Below are 14,536 nucleotides of genomic sequence, written 5' to 3' on the forward strand. Positions count from 1 at the left end.
CTTAACAAAGGTGACAAAAAGTCGTAGAATGGGGCAAAATTCACTTAACGAATTTCTCATTGAGCAACATAAATTTTGGTCTCAACTGCAGTCGTAAGTTGAGGACCACCTGCATTTTATAAGCACAACAAAGGTGGCTTCTACAACATGAAAGGTAGACCGGTCTTCCTATTTTAATTCTAGAGACTATTCAGTCTTTGTTAAAAATGTAAATAAAGCATGTGAGGATTTTCTTCCTAAGCCGTGTGATCCCCAAAAGGCCTGCCTTAACCATCACTCTTTCCATTCTCTGCTCACAAAGCAGCAACAATCCAGTCATTAAACCCACAACAAAATGTAGAGGAGGAAATGTTTTGATTGAAGTATTAACCTATTCTCCAAAGAACCTGAAGGCAGGACAAGAAGCAATAGATGGAAATTATTCTAGGAGAGATCACCCTAGAACTAAGGAGACATTTCCTGACAGTTAGAACAATTAATCAGTGGAACTATTTGCCTTCAGAAGTTGTGGGTGCTCCAAGATTGGAGGTTTTTAAGGAGAGATTGGACAACCATTTGTCTGAAGTGGTATAAGGTTTCCTGTTTGAGCAGAGAGTTGGACTAGAAGCCCTCCAAAGTCCCTTCCAACTCAGTTATTCTGTTAATTCCAAACATATTTCCAAACAGATGTGATCCCAAGTTCTGTATCTACTACCTTAAAATATATAGTATACAAATAATGTGTCTTCTACATTATTCTGTATGAGATATCGGTCAGATCTGACTTTGAGTTGTGGGGCAAAGTATTCCAACAAAAGAGTCTTGATCTCCTCAGAATGAAAGTTTATCACACACAAGAAATATTTTATACAACCTTTTATATAACCATTTTATATAACCTTTACTTATATATGATGTATGTATGTATGTATGTATGTATGTATGTATGTATGTATGTATGTGTATATATATATGTATGTACAGAACTTACAGGTTTCTTAAACTGAAACTGACCCAATTGCTTTTGTACTTTATTTACATAAGTAAGGTGAACATTATATTCTAGATATCATTTTAGTAGTACAGAATTCTGCGCAAGTCTGAAAACCTATCTCCAGACCTAAATCGACAGCATGCATATGCATTGCATATACAGAGAATCCTGAGGGGTGTTATATATCAAGCAGGAAGAATAAGTTAGGAAATATCAAGCTAGTTCAACAGAGAAAGCCCCTTGTTTTTCCACATAACATATCAGCCAGTAACCTACTTCAAACATGCAAAGTGGGTGGCAGGAGAGCTAGGAACACAAGGGCCCCGGGGAAGCCAGCAGCTTTTATTCTTTTTTATATCCAATCACAATTGTTTCCTCCTCCTCCTTCCCTCCCTCCACCTCCTCTTCCTCTCTGTCATATCTCAAAACACACAACACTTTGTTTTGCAAATGGTTCCAATGAGCATCATATTCATATGAGCAGGGACAGAAAATCAGGATATTTAAAACACAGAGAGAGAGAGAAAAGAGGGAGGGGAGGCAGGGGGGAGGGAAGGAGATAGATAGAGAAACAGGATTCTAAGCAAAACAGAGCCTTGGACACAGGAGATGAATGAGAAAGAGCCTTCAGAACAATGTAGACAATGCTAAAAAGCACATCTTCTGCCCTTTTAATTAGTGGGAGGTCAGTGGGAATGTCAAGCTTTGCCATCGAGTTCCTCTTTTCAGAGGAGGAAATTAGACTTTTAAATGAAGGTGCTTTACCTCTTTTTTTCAATAGGATTCATACAGGAAAAAAGAATTGCTTACCATCCCTTAGCACTTAGTATAGCACCAAAATTTACCATTGCCAAAGGAATGTCCCCCGTCTTCTAAAACTGCATAGCTATAGAAGTCTAGACAGGGAATGATACCAGTTATTTCTAAGAGAAGACCAAATGATCATCTTGTGAAATAGGATACAGCAAAAATTTTGCCCTTCAATCAAGGTTCATGGTGGCAGTAACCAACTATTCTCTGCTTTGCTCTTCATTCAAGCATGGCTTGATGAGGATGGGCATCAATGAAAGCCACAGAGTCTGATCTCCATTCTCCCATCTAACCACAAGGTCACTGAGGGTACTTACTTTTATTCCCATATGCTTTCTTTTTGTCAGATGGTTAAAAGGAGAAGCAAACCAAAATTAACAGATATATTTATTCAAGCTTTATATAAAAATACATCATGGGTCTACTTTGCAGGGATCAGGGAATATTTGTGTTTCTTTAAATTACAAAAGACTGTATTCTGTGACTATGACTATAAAATAAATACAAATCCAGGCTGTATCAATAACACTTTTGTAGCTCTCAAAACAGGAAACATTTTACAGACCAGAAATAACAGGCAAACACAAATGGCTAACTTATTATGCGATTGCAGAATTTTGTGAAGAGGGATATAAAATAAAATCTAGAGAAGAATTGATGGCAGAGAGACACAGTTGCCAATGGTCTTCTTATTTACAGTTATTGAAAAGATTTAAAGTAGACAAAAAATGTGGTTTTGAACATTCAAGATTGAGTTTGAAATGGAATTACATACAAATGATGAACATGTAATTGCTAAAATATCTAAAATTTTATTGAAAAATGAAACAGAAGTTGAACAAATTAAAAAATGCAAAGGTAATCCGGTAGCCTACTTTTGACTATAATTGGGATTGGAATTTTTATCACTATACAATATAGTTATTATGTAGCTTATTACATGATTGGACTTGATTTTACAACCATTTTTACCATGGTTAATAAGTGAATCATATGAGTGATACACTCAACTGTTAAGTGACACACACAATTGTTAAGAAATTCAGCTTCCTCAATTAACTGTTTGTCAAAAGCTGACTGGGAAAGTTGCAAATCATGATTACATGACCATAACACATTACAACTGTCATAAATGTGAGGCAGTTGTCATGTACCCAAATTGCAATCATACGACCATAGTGTGACAGTTCTAACTCGAGGATAGGTCAGAGGTCTTTTTTTTTCTAAAGCCACTGTAACATTGAACTGTTGTTAAATGAATAGTGGTAAATCAACAACTACCGGTATGCTAAAGGGAGCTAAAATTTTTGGTTTTAATATACATATGGAACAACAGGAAAATATGTGGTTGAAAGGGTTGAAATTTACATTATGTTGAAATCTTAAAGATAATTTTTATAAAATGATATGCCATTGATATATGTCAGCAAGGAAAAGTATCTACAATGTACAATATAGTTGCACTTCAAATTCATGTTGGAAATGTGAACAAGGGAGATTTTATGTTTGGTGGAAATGTAAAAAAAGCTAGAAAATATTGAATTCAAATATATATACCTGATTTAGAGGATTTTAAAGATTAATGTATAGTTGAGACCAAAGGTCAATCTTTTGGGATTGATGGACATAGTCATGGAACATAGTCATTGTTCTTTATATGATAACTACAATGAGATTATTGTATGCACAAAAAAAGAAAGCTTCGGCAATACAATGGAAGTGAAGATTATGGAGCTTGCTGAGATGACCAACTGACTTCTTTGATTAGAGAAAAAATATCTAATTTTATTGCTGATGGAAACCCCTTATGGACTTTTTGTGGAAAATAGAAAAAAACAGACTTATGGGGATTTATGATTAGACAGGATAGATTATAGAAAGGGGACATGTAACTTTAGAGAAAGATATAAATTTACAATTATAACTGCTGTAGCTGTAGGAAAAAAAAAATCATAAAACACTTCTTTTAATCTTTTTCCCCCTTTCTTGGACTTTTAGCTTTCTCTTTGATTTTTTTTCTTACTTTATATTAGCTTGTTTTTGGTTTTTAACTATTTAAAGCCTTTTATTAAAAAGTTTTTGTGACAACTCCCCATTGCATGCTTTCTACCCATATTAGTAGTGTGGTCTGCTTGTTTCTGAAACTCCATGTGCTTGATCCTCATCTACAGCTTCCCTTCACAGTATGTGTTTCACCCTGCCTATTTCCATGATGATCCAGAATAAAGCACATGGAGAGATTTTGCAGTCCCATAGATCTTACTACAAAAGTTGTCTGGGGAGAAGTGAGAATAAAAATAATTCAACTTTATGAACATACAAAACATTCCTTTCTTAAGCAAATGTAAGAATTCCCAAGATAACTTCGTGTTACATTTCTTTAGGTCAGACCTTTACTCCTGGTCAACATCCAGGAGATAATTGGATAATTAGACTTTAACCTCCAAAATTTCTGTGAAATAGTCCTTCCTTCTATCTTATACATTTAATTTTCTCACTGCTAATTTCCATGAAAACAGAAGCCCCAGCTCAAAAAATGCAGAGGCTGTTCAAACCAGTCAGAAAATCAACGAGAGATATGAGGAGGAGCAAAACGGCTATTACCAATCATTAAAGAGCGTTTGGGAAGCATGGCCAAGATAGAGGGAAATGGAAATGGCTGCATAAAATAGGGAACTATGAACTATGGAAATAGGAGAAAATTCAGGCTGCAGAAAGCCAAGGGATTAGAAGACCTCAGCAGGCCTTGCTAGTTTCAGGGAAGAAAAAAAGGGGGGAGGGGGCTGCAGTGGAGAAGAAGGCCTGCAGCCTCACATCACATTTAAAGTGATAGGCAGAGCAGAAAATGGAGCTGGAAAAACAGACAGCAACATGTTTTACAGGCCACCCAGAGACAGCTTGCCTGTGCAAAATTATAACTGTGACTTTATAAGCATTTTTAACCCACAAAAAGAAAGATGAAGACAGAAGGCGGCTGGGGAAGAGGGGAAGAAAGGACGACTGTATAAATCATGTTTAGGCCATAATACCCTTTATGCTGAATGATTTTTAAACGACACTTTAGGACAGCTCCTGATGAAAGAAGGCTTCAGAGCGACACTCTTAACCATTTTGTTTTCTCTCACATGCCGATTCCTGCATGTGGTTTGGGTGGAGCTGTTGTAATTCTGCCTTTTTCAACACAAAAAAAGCATTGGGCCTCTTTGGGGCCAGGTAACGAATTCTGTCAGAATGTACTCTGGCACAAAGGCCATCTTCTGTGACACTCCCCCACCACCACCACTGGCAATGCAGCCAAATGGGAGAAGCGTTTGACGAGAGCATGAAAAGCCAATTTGCAGAACATAAACTAATTGCTGCTTGCCTCCACAGGCAAAGCAAACCAGACTGGGCCATACTGAGGGTACAGGCAATCTCTCCTCCTGTCTCCTTTGTTCATTTGTTATGTTATCATTAGAATTCAATCCTGAAGATGCTCAAAGTATTCTTCCCTTATAAAAATCTATTTGCTTTGGACAAATTATGTTCATTTTAAATAAACATGAATAGCACCACTTTTTCATTTATTGCAGATATGGGGTACATCAGATGCAATTCAGAATGTTTCAAAGTCAGAAGAGTCTTTCATAGTTGGTAGGCAGAAATATATATGCAGAATAAGGGATAATTTCAAGGTATTCTTTTCTAGCTTTTATTTGTTTTTAAGAGGGTTTTTTTTTAAAGTTGTGCTATGGCAAGATGGTAGACATAGAAATCAAATCAATAAGGAAATAATAAATGTATAAATGCTATGAGCTGGTTTATTATAGGTCTCAAAAACTGCCTTTTAAGTTAAAAACCTAATGAAACCTATTTTTGTATAGCGACAAAAATAGCAGTACAATACAAAATAACAAGCATAAAAGGACTCAAAATGAGTGTTCAAGTTTCTTTCCCCTTTGTTGAGGTTTCTGAAAATTTTATTTTTTATTATGAGGGCAAATCAAGCTATCTGCAAATATTTAGCTTTTCTGCAAATTCACAACTTCTGGAACCTTGTAGAACTTAAGAAAATATAAAACAATGCAATTTGCTTTTGTACTCTGGTAATAAAAAATACCAAATTTGATGCTCATGCAAACATGCGAAATGACTCTTTTTGCTCATTCCAAGCAAGCTAATTCACTGCAATTTTTTACTAAGAGTTTTTAAATTAATCACACATTTCTTTTTAATGTGTGATTAATTTAAAAACTCTTAGTAAAAAATTGCAGTGAATTAGTTTGCTTGGAATGAGCAAAAATAGTCATCACTAATTTTAATGCGCCAAGGTCACTAATATAGGGAAAAACTAATCCATGGGAACTAGAAATTAGTTCATACTTGATATGACAATCTTGTTGCACCCACTTAATATATTTAGCTTTAATAAATCTGAAAGGAATATTTGGTTTCCCAGGTGTATAAATAGTTTAGATAGACTTATGTAGGAGATACAATTAGTTTTTATCCAATACATTTTAAAAATACTAGCTTTCTTTTTCAATTTCATATGTTCTCAGAGCACTCCTGAATGCAGCATATACCATGAAACTCCTCTGAATCAAACCATAATAAATATTGTTTCTTAGAACCAAATGGCTTAATTTTAATAATGGCTGAAATCTTACATCTCCTGCCTTATCTACCCCAGGACTGGAAAAATTTCTATAATCAAAGCTACCTATGGCTGATAAAAATTGTACAAGCATGCCCATTGTAGAAACAAACCCAACATCCTTAATTCATTCCAACAAACCCCCTATTCAATTGTAACAGACAGGCTTTAATTTTATTATTGTAGACTTTTTTCAAAACTTTTCCCATTATTCTTAGAATGTCTCCATTTCACTTCATAACATGTCCATATTCCTGTTTAAATCATTTCCTTTACTTCTACTGCAATTAAAAAAATGGTTTTTTAAGCCTAATGCATAGGAATTAAAACTGTGCAACCTATGTTAATGTACAAAAGAGAAAGAGATGCCCATGACTGCATACCAGGACAGCATCTAAAAATTGTTAGAAAAGGAAGTTAGACAATGGCTGAGATGAAGAATATTCTAGAATATTAGTCAAGGAGATACATGAAGGATACCATGGGAAGACTCATATTCTTTAATGAAGAACACTGGAAAGAAACTTATTCAGAGACAGGAAGAGATGTAGACTACATCCATTACTGATGGATATTGATTGAATATGCCACCAACAATATGGAGGGTATACATATAAAATCTCCCAAAGTAGCAAGTCGCTGTTTCATTTCACTTATAGTTTAAAATTTAGCATTATAGGAGAAAAAAAATGGAGCGATATGCACTCATCAAAAGGACAAAGTGCTGCATTTACGCATACTTGACTCAATCGATATAAACAAAACAGTATAAAAAGACAAATGGATGACCACTTATCTTTCCAGCAGGAGTTTACTGAGCAGCTCACATCCTTCAAAAACTTACATGCAAATAAAACTATAAAGTTAACTTCAGTTAAAGACATCCTCAGAAATTTGAATGAGAAATGGTTCCGGTAGGCTAGACAGAGTTATGTATGTTTAAAAAGACTAATGATTAGCTTTCAAAATATTCTCCCATGAAAAGTGCTAAATTGAGCAGGGCTAAGAGAAGCAAAAACATTTTCCCAACAATAAACTAAACTCAACATGTAGTGGTTTTGTTCGTTACTATACACTGAAGTCAAAACTAAGAATTGCCCAGCCCAAACAAGGACACAGAGTTCAGCTGATTTCCAGACAATGTCTGCTTATTCAGGGAAATACTACCAGACAATCTGAGATGACTTTTTACTAATTCACTTCATATGCAGCCTGACTATCACCAGTAAGGTCCAAAATAAATATAGTTTACTACATTATATGATGGAAGGCAATGAAGGACGCTTCTAGAAAAAGTTGGGTGTGCGCATAACTAAAAATTCCAGAATATTGACTCATTATAAAAAAAAAAATCTGAATTGAACTGTTAGTGAGATTTACCAATCTCAGTTCATCAGCCATTTGCCAAACCTCTCCTAGATTTGAGGAAAAATAATATTTCTGTTCAAACTCACTCTTTCTACTACGAATACATACCCTCATCCCAACCACAAGATTAGTTCTCCAACTGGAAAATAATAAGAAAGCAATTTTATTAATGACTTATTCACTCCCCCATTTTAGCAGCTAAATGGTGAGTCATTTTGGCAACACTGGAATATACACAAGTTGTCTGTTTTACAGCCACTGCTGTTCGTTTATTGTTAAATATTTATCCTACACAATGATGCTTGAAAGGATTCTGTGGACCTGTTTGTGCAGATTTTGAAGCAACTGGATCAGATCGAAAAAAGAAGACGGGACCCAGCCAAGCCTGTCTTTACATGCAGGTGTTGTCACAGAGTTGTTCCTCAGCCTGACTTTTGCCACATACTCAAGATCACACCCTTAAACTCAGTATTAATCCAGAGTAAACACCACTCCTTGGTTTCAGCCTCATGATCACCAGTACAGATTACAACTTCATTTCATAGATAAACATGCATGAAGGGAAATGATGACACAGAGGAAAAGTCTATCTTAGCCATTTTTAATGTTGCCAAAAGCGAAACTACTTTAGGTGATCTTATGACTATAGTCAAATAAATATTCATCGCCTCTGTGATATTTTAATATTTTGTACAACTTCCATGTATAGAAACCCGCCCCTCCAAAGACCCCTGAAATTTCAGCCTATCAGAAACTACCGAGATGTCAGGAATTAAACAAACTACAGTCCAAAGTATATGTTCATGGTCAGGCTGGCTGGAATTTAAAGGAATGCAGGCAAAAATATCTGAAGAATACAGAATACCAGATTGACTATCCCACCTTTACTGTATTGTCAAGGTAAAAAATATTAATTTGAAGCTGTTGATGGTCTTCCAGTTACATTCCCTTGCTCTACCACTAAATGATGGCTTCTTTGGGGAATAGCTTTTGTTGCTTTTGGATGAATGTGAAGATCCCATCTCATATCTAGTTTCATAGCATGGAGTCAGAGTAGGAGAGAGGGTTGAGTTCATATGGTACAGTGTTCCTTTCTAGAAAGTTGGCCAGAAAGGAGGAAGGGAAGAAAAATGGTGATATGACAACAAGTCTTACAAAATAAGAGGACTGCAAAGTAATAAAGTCTTTGCTCCCAACTACCAGAAACAAAGCTGCTTAAAACCAGATTTCACTACTGGACTTTCAACCTTTAGGTCCATTGGCATCTTTGTGCATCCCATTTCTGAATAAGTGCAAAAAAGACAGTTGGGTCTGAAGAAATGGTTCCCAGAATGAACCAAAGAATATTATAATGGGCATTTTATTTTGAAAGTAATAAGGGAAATTGCTGAAAATTCAAAAGCTTCACTTGCTATACCACTAAGAAGAATCTAGCCTATATAGAATTTTATATCCGCTAATAAGCCAATGCCTATCCTTAATAGCGTAAAATAATCCACAGCTTTAGATTTCCTGCTATTCTGAAATTTTCAGAGTGAAGACATTTAAATAACTGTTTTTTTTCCAGGAATATACCTTATTGTTTGAGTAACTAGTTACATTGAAAAACATCTCCCCGCCACACACATTCCCACTGCCTTATCCCTTCCTTCCCCTCCCCCAACATCCTGTGCAATAGAAGCCTGTTTCCCTTGATGGATTTCTAAGGACATCTGAAAAGATAATGTCAGCTTTTGTTTACTTCATTTTCACATTTAAGATTTGAGAATAGTACCAGGATAAGTATTTAAAGCAACCTGCAGTAAATCTTGTTAGCAGCAATGGAAGGGTGCATTCTGTAGGCCTTACAACAACAAAAAAGCGAAAGGCAAAAAAAACCAACACCCTTAAACAACCACTTATTTATTTATAAAAAGGTGGAATGGATAATTTTATTCTTGCAAAAATTTATGTTTGAGCAAAAGGGGTCACATTTCTTACTGAAGATAAAACTGTTCTTAGAAGAATTAAGGAGCAAAGCTACTAAAACAATAGTGATCCTGCTGAGCAATAAAAAAAGCAATAAGAAAAAAGTTCTTGCTGCACTTTTAATTATTGTCATTTGGTGTCAATGGTTCCTCTTTGGTCTCAGATCAAAACAGGGACTAAGTAAACCATAGCTGGCTGTAAACAAAGAACTGGGGATGACTAGACAGCTAAGAAACTGGCCTTTACCTGAAGTGGAGTACTAATTCGTTGATGCTCTTTGATACAGCACCCAGTACTGACCTGGCCAAAAATATTTCGCTGCCAGGGCAAAAGAAAGCTTAGTAATTTAAGAAATGTTTTTATTTCATTTTTATTTTAAAAAAAACATTCAACGTAATAATCTCTTCTATTCCACTTAAACTGATTATGTGACAATATCCACCACCTCAAATGAAAGCATTACACTATCTGGACAGGTAGCAGGATAGGTTCTAGGCTGCCCATAATAATGTACCCCAGAAGAAGGGAAAGGTAGGGGCTGCTTCAGGACCCCTCCCATCCACCATCTGAAAAAAAACGCTTGACTAATAATGAGGTCAGTCCTGTCAAATACACTAGTTGTATTTTGCAGTCAAGAAGAAAGCTGCATTTAAGTGTGAAGCAATGTTCCTACTTACCCTGATCTCATTGCGTCGGATCTCCACGTCACATACTGAGTGCCCTTGGTGTGCACCACTGTAGTAGCAACAGAACTGGCAAACAGCAACCTGTTCAGCTTCGCAATGATACAGTCGGTAAGCATTGTGCTGGGGGCAACTCCAAGCCCTGACGTCATCCGCCTCCACCAGGAGGTGTCCACGTGCTGTAGAGGGCTGTTGCAGGTGTGTCTGAACGTGGGATTGGCAGCATGGAGCTTCACACCTTAGACAGATCTTCTGTGCAGGCAAAGGTGGCCCACGGCGGCAGAAGACACAGTGTAAGACAGAGGGAGTCTTTTCCAAATTAAGAGAGTTGAATTTCTCCACAATGTTGGTCAATTTTAAGTTCTTTTCAAGGTTGGGCTTCTGGTTGTAGGCCTGATTACACTCAGGGCAACGCACTAGCCCCGACTCTTTGGCCCAAGCCTCTCCTATGCATCCCCTACAAAAATTGTGCTTACAAGGAAGTTGGACAGGTTCCACAAAGACATGCAGACAGATGGGACATATAAGCTCCTCTTCAAAACAGTTCTTCCAGTTTTCAGCCATGTCTCACCCAGATCAGAACTTTCCTTTTAATCTCTTTAAACAGTCAGTTTTTGGTCTACTAAAGCAGATGATGACGAGTTTCCACTTTTGCAACAGAAAGGCCACTAAGTTGCTAACGAACCAAAAAAATTAAGAATGCAATTAATGTAGATCTCCTAAAATTTAAAGTAATATATTCCCAACAAGCCCACTTTTATTAAATATAATTAACAATCAGTACTAAAATTGCAGAATAGTTTTAAAGTTTGAAGCCAAACTTTCTTAATTCTTATAAGGTTTTTACTTTCTGATTCTGAAAAGCAAAAGTAAAACTTACCGAGAGTTGAAAAAACTCCATACAAAATCCAAAAGGAAGTCCAAATGCCATATAAATCTCCTATATTAAATACTCCTAATTACCACTTTTTGACCATTTAATATCTGAAATGAATTTCTATCCCTCGTGACTAAATTCAAGCGTCCCTTTTCAATTATTTTTCCTCCGTAAGAAATTAGTATTTGAGTCTTTAATTGAATCATTCAAAAGCTGGAGATAAATCCATATGCAAAGGGCAGGAGGAGGAGCTAGTTTTCTAATGCAGCTGAATGGTGCAAAAGGGTTTTTTTTTTCCCTTGGCTTTGGGACAGTGCAATCGCAGAAGGAAGACAGTCAATCACTCAGATGAAATTCCAGCCCAGAGCCAAAAGGACCCTCCCATTCTTTGCTCTTTTTACAAATAGGAATGAGAAGAAGAAAAATACTTTTAAAATGTCTACTCTGAAGAACAGTAATAATCAAATTCAATGGAAAAACAACCTATTCTAATATTCTGTGGAATTCTGTTTTCAAGATTTGCCTTGTTTTTAATCTTTCATAAGACTAAGGTGAAAACAACACTCCCAACTCCAAAATCCTCAGCCTTTTGAAGAGTGATGGTTTGCTCTCGCTGGAAGGAAAACAAGTATGCCTTGATCAAACTGAAAAGGAATTTCTCAAGTGCTAATGAAAAGCCCAGACCCCGCCTCTTCCCCTTTGCTTCTCTGTTTTCCCTTCTGACATGAAAGCTATTTCTCCTTTTGGAACCAGCCTGCAAGGGGGTGGGAGAAGAGGAAGACAGACGAGCTGGAAGGGAACTGCTGAAATGTACAATTCCAAGAGGACCTACTCAGTCCTCAGCCATTTTGAGTTGATTTTATTTTTAATTTGTGGGATTTAGGGGAGAGAAATAGAAACAAACGTGCAAAAGACAAGGGAGGGGAGCTGGTGAATGGCACCACCCTGCAAAGTGTGTCCTGATGGGGGAAAGAGAGAAAGGCATACAGGGAGGAGAAGGAGAGAAGCGGGGTGTTCTAAATTGGGTTTATATAGCTGCAGCTGCTGTGTCTTTCAGTTTTTATTATCAGATCAAAGAAACCCCTACATACTCCTTGCAATCATCTCCAGCCATCTTGGGTCCCTTCAGTCCCCCTTTTAAGTAAAAATGTATTTTTAAAAAAATATCTATCGACCCCTCTCTTCAGCACCTCTCTTCTTCGGCTCCCACCCTCAGTCACAACAGAATGAGCTAGCAGACTAATGGATCGGACCCGTGTCACATAAAAAAAGAAACAACAGGAAACCCAGCCACGATTTCAGCCCCTAACAAGAAAAATTAAACCGGGGGAGGGGGGAAAGAGGGTACTATCACCACACTATCGCACACAACAAGAAAGAATATGGGAATTCCGGAAGAGAAAAATAGGGTGATAAATTAAAAAGCAGGTCCATTTATCGATTAGGATCCAGTACAGAAAGCCTACATGGATTTTCAAAAATCTTTTCCCCATTCAAGGCAGAGAAGTGATGAATCTAAGCTAATTAAGAAGCTCTGCCTGCTTCGCAAAGATACACACACACACACACCCCAATTAAGCCCTAACCGCCTTCTCCCCCCTTCCCCTTTAAGATTTGCAATACGAAGCAGGTCCGAAGTAGGGAGTGGATGGCCCAATAAAAATCAAATTAAATGAAGTATGCTGAGCAGATCGAAAGGGTCGCTATCAAGGTGAAAGGGAGCAGGCGTCGGAAACGGGCAGAGATGCTGCTGCCTCTTCCCCTCCGCTTCTCCTGGGATGGCGAAGGCGCCTTTAGGATCGAGGTGAACGAAAGGAAGAACCGGAGTATGAAGGAACTCAAGGGCGGAAAGATGACTAAAGATCAAGGGCGCATCGCAGGATTTCCCTCCCCTCCCCCCGGCTCGAATTTAAAGGAACAGGAGCTCAATCCGAACCCAGCTTCTCGGTTACCCAGCGGCAGGGCCCCTTTAACGCGCGATTGTCAATCGATCGATCGATCAATCGACTCCGATGAATAACAAGCGTGGAGCCTCCAGAAGCGCAAGGACAAAAAAAAAAAAAAAGGGGGGGGGGAGGTAAGGAATCGCCGCGCAGTCCGGAGAAAGCCGCTGTCCCAGCTCGGGCCCTCGCCTGGATTCAATCCTTCCTTCCTGCCCTGTTTGCGCCCACTCTAGCCGCAGTCAGCGCCAGCCATTCGCTCCCCAGGATCTCGGTAAGACCTTCGACGGCGACGATGGCGGCTGGCGCTGCTCCTGCTGCCGCCGCCGCGCTGCTCCTCAACCCCTTCTCCAGGGCCTCACGTGACCGCCACAATTTGATACATTAAACACAACGCGTCCGGCCTCTCTTAAAGGGGCAACGGCGGCTCCGGCTTTTGGTCGGCCTTGCAGGCCTCTCGCGCCTGACTCTCCCCGCCTTTCCTACGGTACTTACTGAGCGAGTGGGGACCGCTAGGAGGCCCGTTGCCGTGCCAGAGGAGAGCCAGCCATTGCTGAGCTCCCTTCTCTTCGCTTGCCTTTGCTGGATGTCACGGTATGACTGAGTCATAGTGGGCTGCTCCCGCCAGCCTCAAAGGGAGGGGAAGAGCGTGGCTGGAGCTGCCAATTGAATAGGCGGAGGAGGCTTGCTTTCTTCCCGGTGCCGGCAGCAGGGCGTCCCAGCTGGCCTTATCCGGGGTGGCACAGATAAAGGGAAGGGCTCGCTGGGATCCCTGAGGCTTTGAGCCTTGGTTAAGCGATGCCGGGTGTGTGTGTGTGAAACGGGATGGCTTTGCTTGCCAATCGGGGTCTTTTTAGCCCTGCTGCCCGTGGCCTTTGAAAAGGAATAGGGTGTTGTATCTGCTTGCCAATATAAGCTTTTTTTTTTTTTTTCTGATCGAAGCATCGCTTGGTTTTGTACACTGTTGGGGTCATTACCACTGCTAAAAATACCAGGTGAACAAAGAAAAAAGACACCTTACCTACAATATTAAAACTTGCTGCTGATGCCCGGTCCTGGAAGTCCTTCAAACGGAGTAGGGTATTTTAAATTCAACACTGCTGTGCTATCGCTTCTGGTTCATAGAAGTCATGATCTTTTATGTTATTCCATTATTTAGCTTTGATGTATTGCCATCATTGAGCCAGATCCTAGCAATACAATGATATCCTAGAAATGGATGTGGGAGAGGTTGCGGAAGTTCAAAAATCACTGGATTCCATGATTGGAGTTCACTTGTTA

At 38.6% G+C, this 14,536-nt stretch overlaps 1 protein-coding gene across 2 annotated transcripts in view; it reads right to left on the reverse strand.

Moving 5' to 3' along the window:
- Positions 1-13,890, reverse strand: part of TRIM8 (tripartite motif containing 8) — a 58,450-nt gene extending 44,560 nt beyond the window's left edge. Inside the window, exons 1-2 of one of the 2 annotated variants that reach the window (XM_026666879.2) lie at positions 13,751-13,890; positions 10,433-11,114 (exon numbers count right to left, since the gene is read on the reverse strand). In XM_026666879.2, coding sequence (XP_026522664.1) covers positions 10,433-11,002 — 570 coding nt within the window. In that variant the 5' untranslated portion in view covers positions 11,003-11,114; positions 13,751-13,890. Of the gene's footprint in view, positions 1-10,432; positions 11,115-11,318 lie in introns of both variants that reach the window. The other variant, XM_087964628.1, reaches the window with a different exon arrangement.
- Between the last annotated feature and the right edge of the window lie 646 nt (positions 13,891-14,536).

This window comes from Notechis scutatus, chromosome 4, assembly GCF_049901735.1.
Source record: "Notechis scutatus isolate UNSWTSFEM ecotype Mainland chromosome 4, rNotScu1.2, whole genome shotgun sequence".
Classification (NCBI taxonomy): Eukaryota; Metazoa; Chordata; class Lepidosauria; order Squamata; family Elapidae; genus Notechis; species Notechis scutatus.